This window comes from Rattus norvegicus, chromosome 11 (genome assembly GCF_021556685.1).
Source record: "Rattus norvegicus strain SHRSP/BbbUtx chromosome 11, alternate assembly SHRSP_T2T, whole genome shotgun sequence".
NCBI classification, from domain to species: Eukaryota; Metazoa; Chordata; class Mammalia; order Rodentia; family Muridae; genus Rattus; species Rattus norvegicus.
The window spans coordinates 91,643,363-91,669,763 of record NC_141544.1 but is presented as its reverse complement, the minus strand read 5'-3'; the positions used below and the strand labels follow the sequence as shown (position 1 = coordinate 91,669,763).

The 26,401-nt window shown below is 43.2% G+C and overlaps 1 protein-coding gene across 2 annotated transcripts; it reads right to left on the bottom strand.

Moving 5' to 3' along the window:
* Positions 1–264: 264 nt before the first annotated feature.
* On the bottom strand, positions 265–24,492 carry Kng2l1 (kininogen 2-like 1). 2 transcript variants are annotated; one of them, NM_001102418.1, is given in 11 exon segments: positions 265–476; positions 2,628–2,705; positions 4,609–4,695; positions 4,797–4,904; positions 7,006–7,178; positions 8,277–8,361; positions 11,190–11,297; positions 13,179–13,351; positions 20,372–20,456; positions 22,549–22,659; positions 24,182–24,492. In NM_001102418.1, coding segments are annotated over 11 exon segments (1,302 nt in total). In that variant the 5' UTR covers positions 24,377–24,492; the 3' UTR covers positions 265–377.
* Between the last annotated feature and the right edge of the window lie 1,909 nt (positions 24,493–26,401).

Genomic DNA, 26,401 nt, shown 5'->3' with positions numbered 1-26,401 from the left:
ACTGATAAGCAAGTCTAACTATCCTCGCCTTGGCTCAGTGAACAGGAGAGGGGAACAGAAAGTGAGCTCTTAGATCCTGCAGAAGTGAGGCTCTCCTGTGGCACCTGTGCGATCTATGAGGTAAGGATGTTGCATCCAAAGATTCCTGTCTACCTTAGAGAGAATGTTCCAGAGAGGGACTACAAGCCTCTGTGGCCAAACTCAAGCTTTGGAGACAGCTTCAATTCACTACAAGATAGGAATGGCTGAAGGAGACCACTGTGAACTCGTCGAGTCTGAACTTTATTTCACCCAGGATCAGGTGATGAAGAAACATGCTTCCATGCTGCACACATCCCAGGAGTCTTCTGGTCCTTCCACTCCGGGTCTTTGCCGGGCTATGGTGTCACGGATGAAGCTTCTGCCTGACGCTCAGGCGCTGGGCCTGCCCCTGCCTTTAAGAGTCTGCCCTTGTACTCACATGAGTTTAGGAGCCTCTGTAATATAGTAAAACGCTGTTAATCTCGTGCTTCTGCTCAACTTAGGCAAAGCAGCGCAGCCAGATACAGGGTGAGAATGTTTCCCAGTGACATTGGGTCTCCATTTTAAAGGAAAACAATGATTAAAATGAAAGAACACTCAGCTCAAATGCAGTTTCCCACAACAGCCATACACACACCCACAGGCTGTGTAGCTGTGTGAAGCAGCATCCTTATTTCCTATTCCCACACATCTCTCCAGTGCATTGTGCAGGCACCTTGCTTTCTGTAATCGGAGTTTGTGGGGACTCTGCAGTGAGTCCCACAATCACACACATTCTGACTGTTCTGATCCCCCACTCTGTGTTCTCCTTCCATACCTGTCAGGGGTCCCTCCTCCCTACAGGGTCACTTCTGGGGTTCAGGTCTTTGTTTAGTGGCCAGGGAATTTACCTAGAGTCTCTCAGAGATCATGGGTATGGAACTGTCTGCTGGAGCCTGGAGGACTTATCTCTGCCTTCAGAAAGTCCTATCTTCTTTTTCCAGCAAAAGCACAGCATGGGTTGTAAACCACACACCTTCCTCACATTCTAAGGCCATGAGTGATAACCTCTTTCTCTTTCTCCAAAGTCAATAGTCTTCAGCGTCATAGCAAAAAGATAGAGCAATTTAAGGTGAAGCTAAGGACTGGCTTCTAAAAGGTAGGAATGAAGTTTCCATCAACTCCCACGACATGCCTTATCACAAGAACTAAAAGGTTGCCACAGCAAACCTACTTCAATATTCTTCCTTCTACTTTCTGCCCTTGGTGTTAGATGCAGAACTTCTGAGAAGTAAGGATTGCTTGATCTGACCTCAGCAACACTACCAAAAAGCTCTTGCTTGAAAGCTATGACAAAGACTAGCCAGGGGGTAGACTAGTGAGGAACACCGTCACCCACAAAAGGAAATCCAAGGCTAACCTGCTCAAGGGGGAGTCTCGTTTGATATACTTAACCTGCTTGAGAAACATAAAGTCAAGTCATTACTGCCCACTTTCTCCCTTTGATCAGCCTGTTTCTGTTTTCTTATCTTTCTCTGACATCTGGAAGTTTTGCTGTTATTTTCCCCCATCCATAAACTCAACCTTCAGTCTCTTGATTTTCTGTTTTCTAAACACAGAGACCATAGTTCTGTATGGAAATGCGATGTGTATCTTGAGATACCCACTCATTATCTGAGCAGTGGATTCTGGTAGGCTTCTTCCTGTATTGGTTCAGAGAGCGTGTGAGGCAGGCTCAGAAGGAATTCAGAAGGATGGCAGTTTTATTATCAGTCCACAGGGATTTATAAAGTCCTACTGACAGGCTGTTCTGAGCCTCATGGCTTGATGACTTATGTCACAATATTTGTGTTTGGGCAGTAGAAAAAGAGGCTGGGAAAGCATTTGTAAAGATTCCTACGCTGTATAAGTTAAGAAAGAGCATCGAGGAGATCAAAATCAGAAAATTCTGTTGTTTCTATGGTTGGATCCTTCCTACTAACTGGCTTCCATGGGCGCCCAGGACACTTGTGGGAAGTTGCTTCTGGAAAGTCAGATATCAGCTTAAATGAAAGGCTATCTGGTTGTACATGGATATCAGGGATCAAATCATCATGGGTCTCCGTGTCATATGGTGATGTGGTAGCTATCACACCTTCAGTGAAACCTGAGTCCTGAAAACCACGAGAGATAACAGCTGGCTGAGCTAGGGGAGGGTTCAAGGTGAAGCCCTCTGTCCTCCCCTGTATCTGTGTAGATGTAGTACTGTCTTCAGAAGAGCTTGTCAAAGGCTCTGCTCTCTGGTCAGTGTGCTTGACATTGTTTTTGTCTTTATTTGTGTGTTTATCACGACCATGACCATGACCATGACCATGACCATGCCTCTGACCATGACCATGTCCCACTGGATGTCTATGGTCATAGCCGTCTTCCCTTTGCTGTTTAAGATCATCAAGTTTAAGTTGATGTCCATGACCAAGGCCATGTGGTTTCTGGTGTCCATGGCCAATACCATGCCCATGCTTATGACCTTGGTGATTCTTATCCTTTATTTGCTTTGCATGCAACCAGCCATGGCCATGGATGGGTCCTTGTTCATTTCCTGGATCCCTCTCTTCTTGCACCCTGGCAATGTAGGATGGACTTACAGTTGTACTTTCTTTAGGCTTTTTCACTCGAGGTGCCCGGAAAGGTGAAAATCCTGGAGGCCTTCTTATCACTGATGTCTATACAGAAATATTAAGATGAATGCATTGTGTTAGCACCAGGCTGTTGGTGAAGGAAGAAGAGACTAGGAATATGGTGATTCCATTCTGTATTGTAATGGGCTGAGTCTTTCAAAAAAATATTAAATACTATATTTGTTGGTCTTTAGTCTAGGCTCCACCCCACAGTTACCTGGCAATAGTAGGAGGGATTGACTCACTATAAAAGGGGCTGCTTGTCCCCCTCCTTTCTCTCTTGCTCTCTTCTCTTCTTCCTTCTGCTCCTTTACCCTCTTCCCCTATCTCTCCATTCCCTTTTTGCCTCTCTCTCTCTCCACATATTCATGGTCAGCCTCTACTCCTCCTCCTCCTCTTGCTCATCCTCTTCATCTTCCTCTTCCTCCTAGTCTCTCTCTCTCTCTCTCTCTCTCTCTCTCTCTCTCTCTCTCTCTGCCTTCTCTGTCTCTACTACTCCTTCAATTCCCCTTCCCATGCCCTAAATGAACTCTATTCTATACTATACCATCATATGGCTGGTACCTCAGGGGGAACTGATGACTCAGCATTGGCCCCAGATGCACCCCATCCCCAACACCATACCATGCCTCCAAAAAACATATCCCAGTTTTCTCTCATTATAGAACACAATATTACATTTCTAGTAAAATAGATTAGCAACATTTCTCTTTTAATTATTCTTGAGATGTGTAGGCTTTGTTTGTGGTCCTAGGGATTGAAATAAGGACTTGTATGAGTGGGGCAGGTACGCCGTCACTGAGTTACAGCCTCAGCCCTGTCCTGATTATTCTTCTTAATAGTCCTCTAAGGCTAAGGGTTTTTTTCATTTAGAAAACTGGGTGATTGAGCATGTAATCCCGGGGGTATGCAGTTTGATAACTGATATCATTTCTGCTGTAACCATTGCTGTTACTATCTTAAAGGTCTTTATAACTAAACGTTCTCAGCTGTGCCACCATAGGGCCTTCTCACAAGCTTGACAGGAAGGCCTTTTACAATATGTTAGAGATATTACACAAATGACAAGAAGCTCAGCTAGGAAAGAGAGGTGACAATCTGCACAGACATGTGATATTCTGGATATGCTCCACCTCCCTTTTACCAATGTGGGGAGGCCACAGTTGAAGCCAGTCATGAGAGACGAGAGAACGAGGCTTTGGAGTTAAACATCTTCTAACAGTTAGGGTCATGATGGAACAGGTGGGCTCAGATAGGAGCTGCACTCAACACTCTACAGACTGAGTCCACTTTCCTGCCAAATGAAAACCACAACACCTGCTTCCCAGGGCCTTCAGGACCATTAAGAATATGTAAGGAGCTGGCTCTGCACAGCCTGGCTTGAGGGACTTAGTGACATGATTCACTCTGGAGCCTCAGAGCATTTCAAATCTTAGTGTCCCATCGTTGGCAAGGGATGAAGCCCTAGGCACATTAAGACTTAAAAGAACCTGGTGCAGAGTGCAGCCTTTCAGATTTGAATTGTGTGTGTGTGGACCCCTTGAGGAGCCTTTTAAAATGCAGTTCACATTCATTAACTGTGGAAGGGGAGTGAAGCCACCTTCCTCACAAAGTCCTCCAATGTACAGAGCAGAGCACAGCACACAGTAGTACTCAGGTCTCGGGTGAGTCTCAGAAGGGTGTGGCTCGTGTTAGTACCCTGGCCCTCTCCTCAGTACCAGACACAGAACTACCTGGGAACACTGACAATGAGTTAAGTGACTGGGAGGTTACCTGTTTTCCTTTCCAGCCATCAACCTCAAGATCAGCATAGAAATGTACAACTTTTTATGGGTTTAAAATGTAGCCCTGGCCCCACTTTGTTTCAGTAATGATTCATTTTCCATACCCAGATATTGCTTTTTGGAATAGGTAGAGCTGACCCCAAGCTCCCTTACTTAAATCCTACCATGTCTAGTACTTTGCATTTGACAGTCGGGACGACTTTGTTCTCCCAAGGTCTCATGTACACGTTAGCATTGCAGTTGAGGCTTTGCTAATCATGAAAGCAGAAGACAAGAGAAAATAAATCAGCATTAGTTATGAGGCACATGAGCAGTGACCCTTAGATCCTCACACAGGGACAGCGCTACTCACACCGAGGCGTTTGGTCTCACAATCTGCTGTCAGTTCTGCGTTACTTTCCTTGGAACATTTGGTTTCTCTGGCTATGAACTCAATCACATATTTTGTTCCAGCAACCACCTGTAAAGTTAATAGGACAAGACAAATATTTAATAAGAATTTCTATAATAAATTAAACTTTTTTACTACAGTGAGTTTAAAGTTAGGATCTTGAAATTTTAATTATAAACTGACCATCTAAAGTGTCACACTTCCTAAGCTACCCATATCTGGTACATATCTGTACACATAACTAAGACTTCTGGGTCTTAGTCTGGCCAGCTTCCTTCACTATGTAAAAGATATGTGGGCTTAACTTTTACTTTAATATACACATATTAATTTTAATGTTCAAAGGCTTCAAACCACACCTACAAAGTAACTCAAGGGCTTAGATTTTAGCACAATCTTAGGTTTCGGGAAAACAAAGGATTTTCTTTAAAGGTTTTTGTTGTCTTTCTGCCAAATACTAAATCAGAAAGTTCTTATGTAGTTTAAATTATTAGATTAGGAAAATATTTATATTATCTATTGATTCTCTTATACTTTTAATATTATGAAACCTCTTAAACATTTAAACAAGCCAGTCCTTGGTGGACCACACCTGTATCCCAGCACTGAGGAGATAGAAGAAGGTAGATCTCTGTGAGTTCATGGCCAGCCTGGTCTACAGAGTGAATTTGAGGTCAGTCTGGACTGTATTATGAGATCCTCTCTCAAAAATTAAAAAAAAAATGTATTAGGAATATGTCTAACCAAATGATTCAAAGACGATTACAATACAGTTCTCTATAATAAAAATCTCTAGATATTGGCAAAGAAATTACATAAGATACTGAACAATGGAAATATCGTTCATGTGCCTTCATAGGCAAACTTGATAGTGTGAAAATGTCTATACTACCAAAATTAACATACAGAATTAATGCGATATCTATAAAAATTCCCATGGCTTATGTCATAGGCTTAGGAAAAATACATGAATTTATATGAGACCACATAAAATTGAATGGCCAAATCAGTCTTAAGGAGTAAGACAATACTGAAGGTATTGTAATACTAGACCTCAAAGTACACTATAGAGCCATAGTGACAGAGACAGCCTGTGAGTGGCACAAAAACAGACAGGAAGACCAACAGCACAGGCAGGAATCTGCCCCAGGTATCAACAGATGGGACTGCATGAAAATACAAAGTCTCTACAAAGCAAAGGAAACAACCAGCAGGGCCCATAGCCCATGATGGGAGAAAATCTTTACAGCTATCCTTTAGACAACAGCTGATATCCAGAATTAACAAAACATTTGAGCAACTAAACAACAAGGGACTAAAACTCTCAACCAACACGTAGGAAACAAACTAATAGGCAGTTAGGAAAGCAGGAGACTCTCCCCCATCAAACACTCTTTACAAAGCTGCCTTTACGTTTCTGCCTAACACTCAAGAGTAAGACTCTTCTTGGCTTCATTTATCCACAGCCATATTGTGGATCTTGTTGTTATTGGGGTGTGTGTGTGTGTGTGTGTGTGTGTGTGTGTGTGTGTGTGTGTGTGTACTTGCTATGTGTAGTCCAAGCTGGCCTACAACTTGTGGCAATCCTCTTGTCTCAGCTTCTGAGAGTTTGCATTACTGTTGTGCACCATAGAACACAGCACAAGATGTGTCTATGAGAGATGAGATCGAGATGCCAGAGAATAAAACAGTACACTCCATCGCTTGCATTTTGCTAATTGCACTGTGGTTTCTAGTATTTTTACACTATTTTGGAGTTTGGAAGTGATGGGTTATACAATTTAAGCTTTGCTTCAGACATTGTCAGGTAAAAAACACACCTGAGCTTCCGACCCTCCTTATTTTTTTGTTTTGGACACAGAGTTTTGCTGTGTAACCCTGGCTATCCTTGAACTCACTTTGTGGAAGAGGCTAGCCTCAAACTCAGAGATCACTTACCTCTGCCTCCCAAATGATGGGATTCAACCTGTGAACCACCTGTATCCAATGAAAACAGTGCCTTTCAAAGATACTTGTCCAAGACACTCAAGGATGCAGCAGAGTTGGAACTTGGAATTTAAACCACCAAATCCTGTTGCCAAGTACAGTTTCCCCAACCAGAGCCAACATAGAAAACATAGTGCTAATCAATCCATACATAGGCTCCAAACTCCCTTTTCTATTTACAGACCTGTGATGTTGCCTTTTTCACAGTGTCAATCTTGAAATAGAAAGTATGGTTATTCTCTGCATTAAGTTGTGCAATGGAATGACCAAGTGCCTCCTTCAGCTCTGGGCTGTCTACAGGTATGTTTCTGGGGCAGCCAGGGCAATCCTCAGGAAGTAGTTCGAACAAATCATCTCCTGAATAAAATAACATTGAAAGTCATCAAGTTCCACCAAAGAGTACTCCTGGCCTGCTCCTGTCACACACAACCTCTGCGTTCTCGTGTACACAGGGTGTGAGGGAAACAGAACAGAATTAAGGGAATATTGGCCCTCAGACCATCAATTCTCCTTATTCTCCAGGAGATCTTATGCTTCGGAGAGCATGTTTGCCTATGTTGACCCATTTACTTTAATTTCTTTGATTTTTACCCTGATACAGGGTCCCAATGCCAGCATTGAATTCTGTAAGTCACAGAAGTTGACCTAAAACTTCTGATCCACCTGATTCAGTTTCCTGACTGACATGGTTACAGATGTGCACTGCCACGCCCAGTTTAAAATTTCCCTTTTTTGATGTAAACTATAGAGAAATGTTTAACTTTGAGGAAAGTGATTGTGAACACAAAGCAATGACTCTCCAATGGACAGCTGGGAGTCCATGGCTCCATTAAACAGGCAGTGCCAGTGGTACTCCTCATGACAGGTGCACAAGGTGCTCCTCATGACAGGTGCACAAGGTGCTCCTCATGACAGGTGTGCAGTGGTGCTCCTCATGGCAGGTGTGCAGTGGTGCTCCTCATGAAAAGTGTACAGTGGTGCTCCTCATGACAGGCGCACAGAGGTGCTCCTCATGACAGGTATACAGTGGTGCTCCTCATGACAGGTGCACAGAGGTGCTCCTCATGACAGGTACACATTTCTGTTTCTCAACATAACACGTTCACAACTGTTTGGCAATGTGAGTGAACTCAGCTGTTTGATTAGAAATGCTGACCTAACTACAAGTTTTCCAGAAAGCTCCCCAGAAACACACTGGAAAACCCACTTTTACCTGGAAGGATTCCATGGTGGATGGTTAAAAACAAGATACAGTTCTCTCTAACTCAAAACACCAGATTTAAGGACAATTTGTACAAAAGGAAAGGCAGCTGTCACTGTCCTTGAAGGCTACCTTGTCTGGAGAACCCACACTGTTCCTTCAGTCACCACGCTGCCTGGCCACTTACAGACACAGTGCAGCTAAGTAAGAAGGAGGCCCCAGTGCTTCCCCTGTCTCCATTTGTGCTTTCTCACCTGGATAAAATTCACAGCTGTCTGAGAAGCCGGCAATTGTGTTATGAATATCCACGAAGGCATTACCCTTACATTCACCATCATCCTGGTGGTTCAAAATTATAAACAGAAGTCATTGTGAGAACAAACATCTATCAAAAATGAATGACAGTGTGTCTATGTTACAGTTGATTACATCGGGAAAATGAAGAAAAAGGAATAAAAGCTGAAAGCAAAGGAGAAGTGAGAAACACGGCTAGCCATGACATCCATTGCGAGGAAGAACCACAGAGGGGGAAGAAATAGAATTGCACACTGCACAGCAATGCCCAAGTAAGACAGGATCTCTCACTGAACGATGAGTTCATTGATTACTGTAGGCTGATATCAAGTGATCCCAGAAGTCCTGTCTGTGTCTCCCTGATGATTGGATTATCAATGTCTACATGGGAGAGAGATACAGAGACAGAGACTGGCCCTTGACTGAAATAGTTATTCCCTGGTTTCAATTTTTGCTTTGTTTTGTTTTAGAAGCATCTGAGCACATGGCCATCACATGTATGTGCAGAGGTGTACACTCTTACACATACATGTACATACATGCATATATCACACACACAAAGAAAAAATGGGCAAAATTGTACTTAGTCATCCATAAATTCAACCCATAAACTTCTAACATCCTTACGAAAATATTTCAGCAAAACAAACACATTACCTCAATTATTGATTGAGAAACTAAAATATACTTAGCTATAAAATTCTGAATTTTAATTCAATAGAATTTCAATTATTTATTTAAGCAAACAATTGACAAATAAAATGAAGTTTAAAAGATTTAATAACTATGTTTATCACCTATAAAACTGAGACCCTATTGTGAAGGAAAAATACAAATGTTTGCTAAGTTAGTAATTATATAAAAAAGTAGAAATAACCTAGGTATCAAAAGGTAGGAGTGCTGTGGTAAAAAACAATCTATGGTGTCCTTTCTGGAATATTAATACAGAGTCATTTTTAAAGTTTACCAAGATTTCTAATGATGAGGAAAAATTCTTAGGTGAATAAAAGTAGAGCATGTGAAATAATCGCAGGACTGGAGAAATGGCTCGGAGGTCCAAGCACTAATTACTCTTATGGAGGACCGGGGTTCGATTCCCAGCATCCCCATGGCAACACACAACCACCTACAAATTCAGTCCCAAAGGATCTGATGCCCTCTCCAGCCTCTGTGGATATTGTAAGTACATAGTCTACAGATTATATATGTAGGCAAAAAGCCCATATATTTGAAATAAATGAATCTAAAATATTTAAATAAAAGAACCACAACTTTTAAGAAAGAAAAAGTCATTGAAATATTCCCACAAGTCTCCTTCATCTCCACCCAGGAAAAAGACAAAGAAAATGTGCAGGAATCGCTCTGGGGGTTAGGACCATTCTGCTTGCATTTGCATTTCCTGATGGCTAGTGGTCCTGTGGGTGTCCTCATGGGTTTGTGGGTCACCTGTCAATCCTGAAGCATCCATTCAGTCCTTTGCCCATTTTAGAAGTGATCTGTCTTTTGGTGTTGAGTTCTGGAATTTTGAACATGATCTTCATGTTAAGCCCTTAAAGGGCAGAAGATTCACAAATGTTTTCTTTCATTTTGTGTCTTTCTTGATAGTCATTTATGATTCTTTCAGCGGCTATAAATCAATACATAATTAACCAGAACATTTGAGAAGTATTGAATAAATCCCCCAAAGTATGTAAATTCAGAAAAGAGCACCCACAACTCTTCCTGAAGGTAACAGCTTTCTGAATTATAACACATTTATTTTCTATTACTTTTATATTTATATTACTTTACTTTGTATATTTGACTGACTGCATACATAGTTGCCCTTTCTTCCTTTCCTTTGATTTTAATTTAACTTGAAAACAAATTTTGATACAGCATCATCGCTCTATAGCCCCGATGGCTTAGAACTCTGTGGAGCAGCCTCGTCTTGAACTCATGGACATCAGCTGTTTCTGGAGTGCTGGCAAAGGTGTGTGCAACCAAACCCACCTCCCACTTCCTCCTTGTCTTCATTTATTTGCTTATGTCTTTTTTGTTTTCTTTCTGAAACAGCAGCTTTTCAAACCACTGATGGCCTCAAACCCACTGTGCAGCTAAGGACGCTCTTGAACTCCTAATCCTCCTTTCTCCAGGGCTCCTGTAAGTACAGTTTGTGTCCTGGTTTTTTTTACTTGTCCTTAACAGATTACAATGATTTTCCAGTGACACAGAAGGCTCAGGAAGTAGGTTTAATCTATGGTCCACTGTAACCTACATATGCATGACCTAAGAAGGCATAATAGCATATGTCCCAAGTGCTCTACCATTAAAATTAGAAGTGTGGTCTAGATTTCCCACCTTTCCCTCACAACACAGAACTCTCAAAGCAGAGACACTAGATTAAAGAAATATCTGCAATAATATCCCAGAAAGGTTCTTTCCTTGGTCACCTTAGCATCCACAAGCCACAGGTCAGCCACTGACATCATTACAATGACAAGATGTCATGCACAGAGGGAGAGAATTCCCAGAATGCATTCATTGGAATGACAGGAGAAGAGGGAGGGTGAGCAAACACCACAGGAGAGTTTATAGGAAGAAGCTGGGACACAGAGCATCCTGTGTGAATATGGAACACACAGGAAGGTGGAGGAGGCCAGGAGAGTGTGACAACCCATCAGCATGGCAAATCCCATTCTAATCCCTGACAGGACGGAAATACTTAATGTGACACACATGGATTGCTTGACCAGCAACTTAGGTCCTAAGACCCTGGGTGAACATGAATGTGAACCACTAAATGACATCTCGGTGTCAAGTCCCAGAGCTTGACATTCTGGAAATGCTGTCAGCAAAATGTGAAAGACTATTGCTAAATGTCTGCTACTTACACCACTGGGAAGGGGCACGCAGTCTTCATGGAGGGAAGGAAAATCCTCCTTTGAACAATTTGTTTGCACAATGGAGTAGATAATTTGATAATTCATGCCAGCTACCACCTGAAATGATTTATGTGGAATGAGTACTTGAACCTCAGGTTGAACAATATTCACAGTGAGCAAAAGTTATAAATGTCTTGAAACATTGAACTGGATGTAGTAACTTTTCCAGAAATACAAACCATTATTTTTAGTAGACCATAGGATCACTAAGCAAATATTGGGTATTGTGACAAACACATGTACAGACACCCACACATACACATACAACACACTCCCATGGCATTTCTAAGTAACTGCAAACGTAAAAGAATAGGCATATTTTCATATGTGTATACTTTATATATCATATATATGATATATCTGTATCTTCAAAGACACCCACAATCTTTCTTTCCCAGGTTGCCAAGAATGCATGTATGTTAGTGGAGGAGTATCAGGTTAGTGAAGCAGTATGATTGTCTAGCTTGGAGCAATGGGGAATGGGAGTGGCCTCTCCTGGTGAGCTCTCTGGGTGCAGGTCACCAGGTAGTGAGGTTCTCCTGCTTTGCTCTTCGCAGCCCCTTCCCACCATCTGTGTCCATGGTCACCATGTCCCTGTGCTGAGTGCTGTACAGGACCTCAGGTGGGCAAGGTCCACATCTCACACAGGAGCAAGTTGAACTAAAAGTAGAGAATGTTACTCGCTAACCTGAGGAATTCTTAAGAAACCTCAGAAAAGCTTTGATAAAGGAGCCAATACAAAGTTCTGATCACAAGCTAGGCCTGGTGATCAAAGTCTTTAATCCCAGCATCAGAGGCAGAAGTAGGAAGATCTCTGTGAGTTTGAGACCAGCCTGGTTTACAGAGTGAGGTCCAAGGCAACCAGGACTTGTAGAGACTCTGCCTCAAGCGAACAAGAGAAGCAAATATATAAATGGTCAGATTAGTAGATATTCCACCCCACGCCACCAGGAAGAAGTGGGCAGTATAATTTAGGGTGTAACCAAAAGTTGTTTTTACAAACAATTTAATGTATTGATGCCATTTTTAATTAATGATAAGAAGGTAAAAATATAGATTTGGTAAAGCTTTGAAGTCAGCATGCCATCCATTTTCCCATTTCTGGGAAGAAAGCACGTAATGCCGAGGTAGCTGGAGTGTGAGAGTTTCCTTTCCTTTTCATGGGTCTCACAACTCCCCTGGATCCTGACAAAGCCCCTTCTCATACGCGCTATTCTCATGAAAACACAGGACACTCCAGTACATGCCAGCATGTGGCCAGGCAGGTTCTCCTGCCAGTGGTTCTTTTTAAGTGACAAAATGCCAATCTAACAGATTTTCAACCATATTGAGATGCTACATCTTTTAAGTTCCGACTCCGTTTTTGAGAACCTGACCTAAGTTTGAACTCATGAAAACTAGCAGGCTGGTACCTAGCATTAGTGTCCAAGTTGCTCCCCCCAAAACACCTGAGCCTCATTGTAATCCCTAGGCTAATCCCCAACCTGACCAACGTTTCCAGGACATACCCTCAACAAGACCAGTGTCTCCAGGTTACTCCCCAGGAAACCTGCACCCCAGGTTACAAGCCCAATCCCTGTCTAACAACCACCAATGCAAAGGGGAACAGAACTTAAGTTTATGATGTGACTCCCAGCACCAGACAATTATGTTAAAGGACACAGTAGCTTTCCAATTAGATGCTTACCCACTTACCCCTGCTTACTGATTACTATAAAGCCTTGCCCCATAGACATTCAGAGCTCACCACACACACACACACACAAAAACCATCCTGTGTGATGGTGGTGGATTGAGGGGAGAGGAGGGGAGGTAGCTCGAATAGAATAAAGACCCTGCTGGGAGGTGTATCAGGTCAGCTCCTCTGTTTTTTTGGGGAACCACAAACATTTCCCTGTCACTACAATATCTCATGTCAAGAACAATTGAACAACAAACCTGTCTGTCAGCACTCTTTACTTCTCCGAGAGCAAAGAGGTGGGTGTGCTTCGTGTTGTTGTTGAAATGCTCCACAGCGTGTTTCAGAACAGGCCCCAACTCTGGGCTATCCACCGAGATAGGGTGCATACACCCCAGACAGTGGTACTCGTTTGTCACTATGGGACCCTTACCTTGACAAAGAGCAGACAAAGACACAGCATTAATAACTGAAAACACATCTCATAGTCATGGTCCTAAAGCTCAAGACCATTTAGAAAGATCCTGAACACCTGACTTTCCTGTATCTCCTTCCAGTGTGAGTTAGAGCTAATGAGAGTTTAGGACTCCAGTGCAGTCAGAAGCAAAGGTGCAGAGCATTATGAATGGCTATGCTATTGATTTCCGTTTTCACAGGGTCTCCTATAGCCAAGGTTGGTCTGGAACTGTCCATGCAGCTAAGGCTGGCCTCCAGTGCTCATCCTCCTTCCTCTGCTCTTCTCCAGAGGCTTCTATGCCTGCTGTGTGGACAGAGGGGGTGGAACCCAGGTGTGCAGGCATTCAGCTTCTCACAGCAGCGTTGAGGAAGGAAGTTGTGTGAGGAGAATTCTGAGTGCTTGCGAGAACACTCCAAGACTACAGGACAGGAGACTTGTGACTTCAGTTTCTTGAAAGCAGAGAATTGTTCTTGGAATGAGGGTTCAGGCTCCTCCCAGATGTGTTGGGTAGGAATGAGTTTACTTCAGAATATTCATTATTGTTTGCTGTTGTTCTTCAATTCAATCTTTAAACTCTCCTGTATATGACCTTATGGAAAACATTATTTTGTCACATGCAGCTTATCCCTGTGATTGTATACAGTCTGAACTCATGGGAACCCAATTCAGCTGACCTTTCTTAACCCTCAGAGCATACATTATCTGAAGCTCTGAATAAAGTTGATTATTTCATGAGACTGTAGCCTGCCTCATTTATCAGGTATATTCTCCCATGTCCCATTGCCTTAAGGGTCATGAATTTAGCTGAGCTACATCATTAAGCCCTTATTTTTTTTTTCCCGGAGCTGGGGACCGAACCCAGGGCCTTGCGCTTCCTAGGCAAGCGCTCTACCACTGAGCTAAATCCCCAACCCATTAAGCCCTTATTTTAATGTATCTTAATGATCACAACAATACACCAACCATTTTATAAAAGAGAAGATATTATAGACACATCATTGTTTCTCAAGGTTAATGAGAGCTCCCTGACACCTAACTCCATCTGATAATGTCAGTCAAATGCTTTGGCTCTTGGAGAAGAGCCTTCCCCTCCACCCAAACCAGGACGGTCTTTCTGTTTTATGTCACACACTATTGTTAAATTTGTTAATCTTTACATTCAGTGTTTCACCATCTAAAGCAAGTCAGTGTGAGGTAGTGTGCTGGCCAGAAAGCATTCCTCTCTGTTTTCATCTGACTAGAACACAAGACAAGAGGCTTTCTTATTGGTCAGCCCAAGAGAAGCCTCTCCTTGAAGTCTATCTGCCCTTGCTATCCCCTGGCAGGCAATGAGCCAGGTTATAGGGAGATTTCAAGTGTCCCATCTGTGAAGGAATGACTGTTAGGTAGAAATGAAAGAGTGTAGATAGTGACCTATCTACACTCATGGGATGGGTAAGAGCTAGGAAAATACAGGAGGCCGAAGGGGCTGAGGGATGTCAGCTATGGAAAAGGTGAGAATGCTGAGAGAAAAGGAAGAAGGTGGCAAGAGGAATTGAAAGGCATGTGGGGGTGACTCGCAGTGGGGGGGGGCAGGGAGAAGTGGCTGATGGTGCTGAGAAATCAGGATAGAAAAGGAACAGTAGTGTGTGATGTGGCATCTATTCAGTTTGCCAGAGTGTCCAATGTGACACAGAGAGGGCCAGTTTGATTTAGGGACAGTCAGAGAGAGAAGGCTGTGCTCCAGGCAGGAGATACTGACCCTGTTTAGATTCACTGTCTACACTCAAAACCCTCAAGTTCTTTGGCATTCTGATGAGAGCTGCAGCCTCTCCCTAGGAAAATGCAAACAATCACAATATTTACAGAGGATTTTAGGATTCCCATAGACTGAAGTGAAGAATATGCTGTGTGGAAGGAGGAAACACTGAATGGTTTGCAATAAAATGATGTCAAACATTTTTATCAGTATTTATGCTAAATTGTCTCAGGATCAAAGGCTTCCTTGCCTCTTGGGAACACACTTTCTGGGTGCCTACTGTTCATGGATCTCTCCTTCCACCTCTGTCTCTGTCTCTGTCTCTGTCTCTGTCTCTCTCTCTCTCTCTCTCTCCCTATCCCTCTCCCTCCCTCCCTACCTCCAGTCCTCCCTCCCTCTATCCAGCCCTCCCTCCCTCCCTCTTCCCCACTTTCCTTTTCAGACAAGGCCTCATATACCCCAGGATATCCTCCAGCTTGCTCTATAGTTGAGAATGAATGTAACATCCTCATTCTTCTTCTGCCTCAATCTCCCCAGTGTGGGCTTTATAGGTGTGCACTACTGTACTTTGATGTGTTTGGATCTTAAATGTACTACAAAGTCCAATTTGTCAGGAGTCAGCATAGGACAAGCTAATAACTAGCAGGTGATCTTTCTGAGATAACCGCCTCAGATTAAAATCTACAATGGAACTCCATTAGGCAAGGCTTAGGAGAAAATTACTTTAATTAAGATTCCTGCTATTATTATGCTTTTCCTGTTATTATTAAACATATATGACAATCACTAGGTACTACCCCACTTTTTTGAGCAGATCTGTTCAAATCTATGAGTATGTACTGTCTCGTAGTGATGCTATATAAACAAATAGACGACTTCTCAAATCTTTATGATGATCCTATTAGAATTCCCAAAATTATATCAGTATTTGTTCAGCTCTTTTATTGTGGGAGTGCTACTAAGTCCTTTTTTGATAGTCAAAACTGTAATGAGAACTCTGCCATTTTTCCATGTGTCACCAGTTAATTGCTTCAACTACTCAGAGCACATTCTGAGAAGTTATAAAGCCACTGACCAAAGGTCATAAAAGGGGGACAAATGATTTATTATAGGTATTAGGACAGAAGGTAAAATATTGACTGCATTTATCTATACAAAACTTCACTAATAACTTAGTTATGGTTTTAAACCTTCAATTAACCTGTGGAGTTATGACAGGTGATGAATGTTTAGCCAGATAATTACTCCTAATGGATATGCACATAAGCATTCTCGGTTGTAAACTTCTATTTCAATTTATGAATTGAATTTATGTGTGAACTTGTGATGAACTTTTTAACATGCAATCATGTATTCTGAAAGACGTAAAGGTGCTGAGGACAAAGAAAAAAGAGTCAGAACTGAGCTGAGGATAATTTTGTAAACAGAACACTTTTTAGACAGAACTGAACTCAAGAAGATCTTAGAAGTGAAGGCATAGCATTGGGAGAAAGACATTGAGAGTAAGAGCATTACTGTGACATCAGAGCAGGAGGAGAGAGCAAGATTAGAAGGAGAATGCAGAGTGGAATAACTTAGAAACTATGAGGCAACTTTAAAGAATTATAAGACCAATGTGCAGAATGCAGAGGGAAAGAGGAAAATAGAAGAAGCTGCAGAGAGCAGAAGGAGCAAGCAGGCTTCTCCTAACCATGAGACACACAGGTCCTTAGTAACAGGACAGGCTTAGTCTTATTAAAGGAGCAAAGCTTTCTTCTTACAAACTTGGGTTTAATTCATTTATCAATAAAAGGGTAGAAGAGTTTTCTTTCTCTATGCAATAAAGATTGAAGCTCATTTTTCATCCAGAATAAGTGAGGTCTGTCTTCCCTCATACTTGGGCTTTTGTTCCTATACATATGTAAGTATGGATGTGTGTGGGTAAGGATGTAATTGTGAGAATGCATGCAAGTAGGACCCAATTGATTTGAATAGAAATGTATTAATGTGCATTCGTGAATCTGTATATGAACTTATGTGAGTTTATGCATATTTACTTATGTAGAAGTTTTTCCTTCTGCAAGAGTGTGATTCTCTTTCTTGGTATCAATAGAAGTTTATTTCTCCAAACTTCCCCCCCACTATGACAAGCAAGAGGCATCTGGAAAAAAGGGAAAAAGCTCTAACTTAATCCTTTATTTAATCTCCTGCTGTTTTAGGATGAGGTGCTAAGTGCCAGAGACTGCAGTTTCTGGCCTCAGAGGAACACAAAAGGCAGGACAGCTACAGTAGCAAAGTAGCCTAAACTTAGATAAGTAAATTTATCAACACTAAATATCTCACAAGACAAAATCTTACCCTCTTCCCCCTCCACTGCCTGAAAAACAACTAACAAGAAAGAAGACCCTGGGGTGGGGGAGGGGGGAGCACTGGTACCAGGCACCAATTGAGGTAATTTTGTTGTGGTAGCCAAAAGCTCACTTAACACAATAGGTGTGATCTAGTCGGTAGACTAAGCCTTGGGCTCTGCTGATGATATTCAACCCCTCACATTACAAGGTGCTCAACACAGCTCTCCTCAGGACTGTGTGGTGTATGGCATCTCTACGGCAGTCAGGAAAACTTTATAAATGGTTTCCCCTTCTCTTCTTTCAGAACAGATTGAATCAAAGCACTGTAGAATTTGATGGGAAGGATGGGAGACTTACTGATCAAAAGAGGTGCAAGCACATAAGCTGTGGAGATGATCAGGGCAGAATTGTCCCCCACCAGCCAGCTCTCATTCAAGGCAGAATGGAGTAGAAGAGAGTGGTTTCAAGGGAGGGAAGAGTAAGAAGGGTAACATTTTTCCTGGGTAAGTGAGTGCCTTCCATGCTGCATATTTTTATACAGAAGGGTTTAAAATAGGAATAGAACTTTTCAGTGCTGATGGGGACTGATGAGCTCTTCTCTGCCTTGGGCTGATATTTTTAAATGCAACTTCTTGCAAGTACTGAAGTTTGGTGCCTTTGCGGCCAGTGCATGGAAAACATGCCTCTATGGTGTCTCTCTTCTCTCTCTCTCTCTCTCTCTCTCTCTCTCTCTCTCTCTCTCTCTCTCTCTCTCTCTCTCTCTTTACCTTGCAGAGGCCAGTTCCAGGAAAGTTTTCATGACTGGCATCAACCATGCAACACCCATCGCTCTATAAAGGCTTTGCACCTTTATAACATTGTAGAAAATGATAATAATGGCTCTATCTCGCTTTTTCTTTTTATTCTTAAAGGAGGATTTTTTACTTTTTACAACTAATGACCTATTCTTCCCACTCTCCTACAAACTATCTGGATAACCTTAGGTAAGTTATTTCACCATTCCAGCCTCAGTTTCCTCATTTGACAATGAGAGTGTATACCACACTGACTGACTTGTAATGGTGGGAGGAGTGAATTTATGTAAAGTCTCCAGATCATAAATGCTCAGTGAATGTCTGTTAGCATTCTGTCTAAGCTCCACACCCACAGTTACCTGACAGCAGCTAGGTATGCCTGACACTATAAAAGGGACTGCTTGCCCCCTCCTCACTCTCTTGCTCTCTTGTACTTACCCTTTTCCCTCTTTTGTCCCTTCTTGCCCCATTCCCTTCTCCTCCCTCTCTCTCTCTCCATGTGCTCATACTGGACTCTACTCTTCTATTTCTCTACTCTTTCTCCTCCTCCTCCTCCTCCTCCTCCTCCTCCTCCTCCTCCTCCTCCTCTTCCTCTCTCTGTCTCTCTGTCTCTGTCTCTGTCTCTCTGTCTCTCTGTCTCTGTCTCTGTCTCTCTCTCTCTCTCTCTCTCTCTCTCTCTCTCTCTCTCTCTCTGTCCCTAACCATCTTAACTCCCCTCCCCATGCCCTAAATAAACTCTATTGTATACTATACCATTATGTGACTGGTCCACCAGGGGGGAGGGATGCTTCAGCATTGGCACACAGAGGCACCCCTTCCCTCACACCTCCATAGAACATAATGAAATGCCTCTTTATCTTTATATAAACACATGAGTGTCAGCTATCAATATCCCGAGCCTGGGGTAAGATGCCCAGACATGGCATCTTTAGATTTATCATCTCATTTCCCGGCACCCCATCCTCTCAAGGGTGCAGTTCTCTTATGTCTCTTCTGAGACATGGAAAAGGAAAAGGAAGAGGATAAAAATTTGGAATGAAGCTGGACGTGGTGGTTCACAACTTTAGTCCCAGCACTGAGGAAGTAGAAGTAGGTGGATCTCTTGAGTTCCAGGCCATCCCAGTCTAGAAAGCCAACTCTAGGACAGTCAGAATTGCTACATGGAGAAACTGTGCATTGAAAAAGAAAACACAACCAAAACCAAAGCAAACTAACAGAAAACAAAACAAAGAAACAAAAAAAGAAGTGCTGCGGTTTCTTCAGTTGCTATCTGTTGTAATGCTAAGTGTGGGCCTTCAAGACCTGGCTGTCCCAGAGCACATTTACCTTGGTCCGAGTTATTTTTGATTGGTAAATAAAGATGCCAACAGCTAATAGCTTCACAGAAGAAGAATAGGTGGGGTTTAGGTTTCCCAGACTGGGGGGTCAGACAGCGACCACTAAGGGAAAAAAAGGTGCAGAAGGAGAAGGAGAAGCTACGATGGGGTGGGTGAACCATAGAAACATATCCCTGTGGGATGGCCAGTTGCAGTTAACAGCAGCCAGGTGAAATATAGTAATTATTCGGCCTTATTTATAGGAAAGTAGATTCTAACAGCATAGGGGGTAGGCAGCTGCCCAGAATTTGTACTGTTTAAGGTTTGTTGTAAATACGAAGGTGGAGTGTATCTTTTATCCAGGAACTAAATGACCTAAGGCAAAGTAGAAACCCTGGAATGAGATTAAATACTTTCGAGAACAAAGAAGGAATGATTCCAGACCAGGGCATGCCTCAAAGCCCACACTTGGCTTCATGTAGGATGCTGTGAAGGATTGGAGGCAGGTTCATGGTGCCTCATTCAGTGAACCCCAAATACCCACCTCCACCTACCCCTGCTGACACAGCACAGGGAGTTCGGATAGGTCTCAGGGGATGATTGACACAAGCCTGACCCAATCCAAGAACTTCCTGCAGTGCTACTATACCCAACATCTACCACAATTCCAACACTGCAGATGGCATTGCCACCTTCTGGGAGGGTGAAGCAGTCTGGTCTGGGTTGTGTTCTTGGTACACAGGAATAATTAACATCAACAAACCCCAGGCTCTGACACACTGCCACCAACAGGCCAGGTCCCCAGATATATCACCCACCCGGAGTAATATTGCAGATCTGGGTGGCTATGGAGAATTTATTATTTCTTCTCTTCTCCAAAGTTGCTGTGCATTCACCAGTAGCCTAAAAGAAAAAAAAAGAAAGAAAAAAAAGAGGGCATTTGATTTGCTCTTTCTTCCTCCTGGAGACACCTAGCTAGTGCTGGTAATAAAGGTGGATTTTTAAACAGAGAAAGGACTAAGGTTTTTCTCTAATAGAGATTTTGTTTCGTTTTCTTTTGATTTACTTGTTCTTATGCATGTGAGTGTCTATGCACCTCATGTGTGCCTGGTGCCTGCAGAACCCAGAGGACAGCAGCAGAAGCAATGGGACTAGAGTTACAGATGGTTCCAAGTGTCCGTCTGGGTGCTAGAAACCCAACCTAGGAATTCTCAAGTGCAGCAAGCACTCTTAACCACTCAGCAACCTTTCCAGTCCATTAACAAACTTGTGAGACTTGAGAACAAGTATTTATGTGACCTTGTGATTATTTCCACTGACCACTGATCTTCACAGAACAGGGGAGAGGCAGAGTAAGTCCTCTAAGGTTGAGTCATGATGTAGCGATCTGTGCCTGCTTGTTTGCCACCAAGATGGATGCCATGCCTCAGGACCAACAGGATGAGCTTCCTTTTGATTCCCCCCTCAGTTTCAGTGTTTGCCTGCTCTTTACATAAATTCAGTTTAACCTCTTAGAACATCCCACTTCCACACTGCTGGCTGCTAGTTGTTCCTGCTGCTCTGGTGCCCCTCACTGCCTCAGTTTACCCACTTTGTGGAAACAGCACCACATGTACTTAAGAGGTTGCTGTGGAGAATCAGTGTGCCCACACACAGAAAGCGCCTAACAGAGCAGCACACAGTCAATGCTTACACATGTCTGCCCACTCTTAGTGATGAATAATATTTGTTGAATAGCTTTGAGTTGGCCTTCACTTTAGCCCCCTGTCCTGAGTATCAGGAGCTATTGTGTGAAGCTAGAGCTCACCCTGATGTGTCCCTATGGCTCTGAGAGACTGACTGCAGGGGATAGCAACTGCTACACAAGCTCACAGAGCCAGAGTAGAAATCCTGGTCTCCTAATTGGGAACCCAGTGCATGTTACAACTGTGAATGAGCACAGTGCTTAAACAAACACGTGGATGATGCTGACATCCTATCTAAGAGGGGAACGCCAGCCTGGGAGAAGAAAGGCTTGTTTCTCGGGCAGATAATACCCTCTCGCCAGTGCAAGGCAAACATCAGGTACTCATGCTCAATCCAGTGTTTCTTTAAGGTGCTTATTGTTAACAGCTCCTTTGTATAATGTATCTAGTGTAAGCCTCCTACAGCCAGGGAGATCAAGAATGTCTCATTTTAATAGGATAAAGCACGTACTGAGGGAGGATGAGCAGCAGAGTCAAGACTAGTACTGGGGCTCAATAGAGCTGAAACTGCCATACTCTTCCTAAACTAGACCTCAAACTCAGCCCAAATGTCTTCCTGTTGTCTCCCTGGGGTCCAGTGCACAAGCTTTGGTTGTTTGCATGGACCACCTTCTACTGAGTGGACACACACATGTTTAACAATTGGCATATTCCCGGCTTTCCTTTCTTCTCAAGAACACAGATATAACATGTACATCTTGTATGAATAAGCTCTATAATATATATCATTTCCTTGTAATTAATAATAATCAATATCTAATGGTGGGCAAGAAGTTAGGTGTACATACAGAACAGAATAATAATTATATCTTGCCAATTGCCACATGGAAGGAACTGGACACCAGCCGGTTAGTGAGAGCATCTAGAGACAGGACCTCAAAGGATGACAGGAGGTGATGGCACTTATGCTAGGAGCAGAACAGGAGTCACCAGCAGTTGGAGGCTGGCATAAGACAGGGCTGGCCATGGATTACTGAGTGACAGACTGGAGTGGGCAAAGATGACAATGTTGTATTTTAACTGAGAATGGCTAAAAGGACTTTAAATTTTCTCAACATGAACAGTTGATGACTGAGGTGACAGGTGACCCTGCTTTAAACAAGTACCTGGGAACCAAGTTATCAGGTGTACCCCATGCTAGACACAAGTTTCATACTTGGTCTATCAGTTTTCCTGTCTCATTTATATTTTATAGCACTGTGAGAGTTGTGTGGGTCAGGCTGGGGCTTTTGTATAAAGAGCACACTCACGGCTTCCTCAGCGTCCTTGAAGTCGCAGTCCTGCCAGGCGAAGCCACTCTGAACAGAGCAGTTGCCCTCCTTGATTTGATACTTGAAGGAATAAAATGTTTTAGAGCCATCCTAGGGAAAGCAAAGGTGACACTTTGAGTCACTCAGGGCACCCAGCAGCAAGTTTGTGGACCCTGACATCACAAACACCAGTCCTGATCAGACTCAAGGAGAGCTGTGTTCATTAAAATATAAGTGATTACGTTGTGTAAATGCCCCTTGGAAGGATGTGCTTACTATGCCTGCATTATTAGTGATCTCATAGCAGTATCCGTGGCTTTGTCCCTGCCCTCTCTTATGTAAACCCTGGCTCTCATGGACATTTATGAGTCCATCCTGTCTCGTTGAAGCTGACAAAGGATGAAGCCTGTAAGCCCAGTAGTGCACTTGGATTGAGACAGGGGGACTATGAGTTCAAGGCCAGGGCAGCTACATGAACATTGTGCAACCAAACTCCCATGGGCCCCCATCTGTCAGTCAATGAAGATACTAGGAGACTGTGGCCCTGAGTGGAGGGAGCAGACTGCAGGCTGTGCTTCAGTGACAAGCAAAAAGCTTCATTTCCCCTTCTGAATCGAACATGTCTGTGTCCCATAGGGCTTTCTTTTTATCCTCATGTCTCAAAGGTTGATTTTTTTCCCTGGAAAATAGCATGACCAATGCAAAGAAAATCTTTTAATTGAAATTTATTTATTGAAAACATTTAAAATTTTAATTCTATTTTAAGTTTTATTTTAAGCGTAGGAGTGTATTGTGAATGTGTGTATGTATACTACAAGTGTACCTGGTGCCCAGGATGTTCAGAAGAATCACCAACATCCCTGGAACTAGAGTTATACATGGTTGTGAGCTACAGTGAATGCTAGGAAGTAACCATGGGCACTCTCCAAGAGTAGCCAGTACCCTGACCCACAGAGCCATCTCTATAGTGTATAAACTATATTTTAAAATTCTTAAAGGTTGTTTTTCTCTAGTTTATGCATCCTGCTTTCATTTGTTTCCTACCTGAGAGAACTAACAAAGCAGGAAGAAAATAGTAGAAAACATGCCAAAGAGTGCTCCAGATGGAACTTAGAGGTAAAGTCCTGGCCTATCATATACACAATCCTGACTTTGTTTCCCAGGATGATCAAAAGTTTAAGTTCATCTTCAGCTACACAGCCAATTTGTGCTTAGCATAAGGTTATATGACACCCTGGAATAACCTCCTCCCCCCCAAAAAAAACCTGAAGAACAAATGGAAACATTACAATTAACATCAAAGAGTCATCCACACACACTCTGTGCTAGATTCTTGGTCCAAGCAATAATGCCAACTCTCTTCTCATTCACTGTATCCATCCCCATGTGGAACTCTCACTTAATGCTGGGAGATGCCTGAGTTCACAGATTCTCTTGCTGCAAGCTGACCGAGTTGCTGGAGTCCCACTATGCCTGTCTCTTTCAAACAGCTCCATCTGCTGTGGTTTCTTTCTTCCTGAGATACTGCTTTCATGATCACCCAGGAAGCCTAAGGACCAGCCATCTCCAGCCCTATACCCCTGTGCCTGAGAGCACCAATTACAAGTGGTTTCACAGGAAAACCGTCACTCACCTTCTTAGTGCCCTCAGTAACTTGGTACAACACAAACTGGTTGCCACTTTTTAACCCAGCATTATATTTCTTCAGAGCAGTATCCACAGCCTGAAAAAGACTCTCATCATTGCAGTCCATTTCCTGGGCATCTTCTTCCTGCGCTAAACTTGGCAGGAGCCTGGAGCAGAGGAGCAGGATAGTAATTAGCTTCATGATTAAAGGTTCCCTCTGGAATGGAGGAATTGTTTTGCCAAGAATGGGAAACCAACTCAGAAGCTGCTTTTAGCAGCCTCCAGTCTCTGACTTCTCCTGCCTATGCTCTCCCTGCCTCACCACTTGGATCTCTGTTTGGATTCCTGCAGTCACCTCTTGTTTGCCCTCTTCCCAGAAAACAAACAGGACTCTGCTCCATGTCCAAGCAGGTACCTAGCTGGGGCATTGCAACAAGGGGTTGTTGACCTGCTTGTTTGCCTTTGGAAAGAATGTGGGAGTACACAACCCATTTCTAAAACATTGCCCAACTCTCCCCAGGGAATTGCAGCAGAAACCAGTAAATGCTAAACCAACAACCATTTCCAGTATCATCTTACTACTCCTGGCCTAGTTACAAAGGTCTCTGCATATGGAACAATGAGGACAATGTACAAGCACCTCTTCCCACACATCACTGCTCATGGCACGTCAGGGTGTACAGATACAGACACAGACACAGGGTTTTGTCAGCTCTGGTGCGTTCCTGAAATGCACAAGTGCAGGAACATCAGCCAAGGGCTGGGAGCTCCACCCAGGACACTGGCACATCTGACAAACCGTGGGCATCCTGTCTTGCCTCTGGCCATGCCAGCCTCTCTGCTCAGTTCTATTAGCCCATGAGAAGAAGGGGAGGGGCCAGCAGGTTCTCACATGAATGAAATGCTCGCCTCACCAGCCTCAGGCTGATAACCAGCGTTTGAAGCTGGGAGTTCACAGGAAATTTCTGAATGGTGACATACATTTGTCATCCTGGCATTCATATTTTTAACTCGGAGGGGAAGGCCATAGAATCACCAGGAAGATGAGGTGCCCTCAAGTATGAAAGTGCAAAAAACAAGGAGACCTGTTGCACCAATGTGTCTGGAAAGGCAACCACTCCTGAGAGCTCTCTGACATACACATGTGGGCCATGTCTTTTCTGTGTGAGCACACAGACATTCTCATGCTTTCTCTGTCTCTCACAAGCACACACTAAAAATAATAATGAAGAATAAAAGAAATGAAATGAAAGGAAAGACAGAGGGAGGGAAGGAAGGAAAGAAGGAATAAAGGAAAGGAGAAATAAAAGAACCAAATCTCAAAAGTTGAATTCTGACCAAAATCTCATGGGGAAGAGAGCTGAACACCCAGAAGTGCAGACATCCTGAGACCATAGGACAGACTGCCACTTCTGCCCACTTCTGCCCACATCCTTGGTTCAGGGGAAACTGCACAGTGCCTTTGGACACGGGAGTACAGGAACAGTCAGCCAATGGTACCTGTGGTTCTGCTCTGGGCCCAGGACTGAACTGAACTGGCCAAACAGTTCCCTGCACCCAAATCCCATGGGGGAGAGAGCTGGACCCTCAGAAGTGTGGACACTCTTGAGAAGCTGGAGAAGACTACCCTCTGCCCACATTCTAGACCCAAGAGGGAATTGCCTAGTGCCCACTGTGCCCCCTGGGTGCAAAAGACCTAGGAGCAATCATGGACAGCACCTTTACGATTCCTGCCCACACCTAGGGCTGAAAGACAGTCACCAAGAGCACATACCCACTTGAAATCAGAGCACCTGTTCTCAAAAAAGGCTGAAAGAAAACAGTTCTACAGGAGTGCTGACACAGAGGCCTACAGGAGGGTCAAATCACTCTCAGAAACAGCGAGACAAGCAAACACCAGGGACAACTCAATGGCTAGAGACAAGCACAGGAACCTAAGAAACAGAAACCAAGATTACTTGGCATCATGAGAGTCCAATTCTCCCACCAAAGAAAATACTGACTATCAAAACACACAGGAAAAGCAAGATTTAGATTTAAAATCACATTTTATGATAATGATGGAGGACTGTAAGAAGGACATAAAGAAGTCCCTTAAAGAAATGCAGGAAAACACAAGTAAACAAGTAGAAACCCTTAGAGAGGAAACACAAAAATCCCTGAAAGAATTACAGGAAAGCACAAACAAACAGGTGAAGTAATTGAACAAAACAAGTCAGGATTTAAA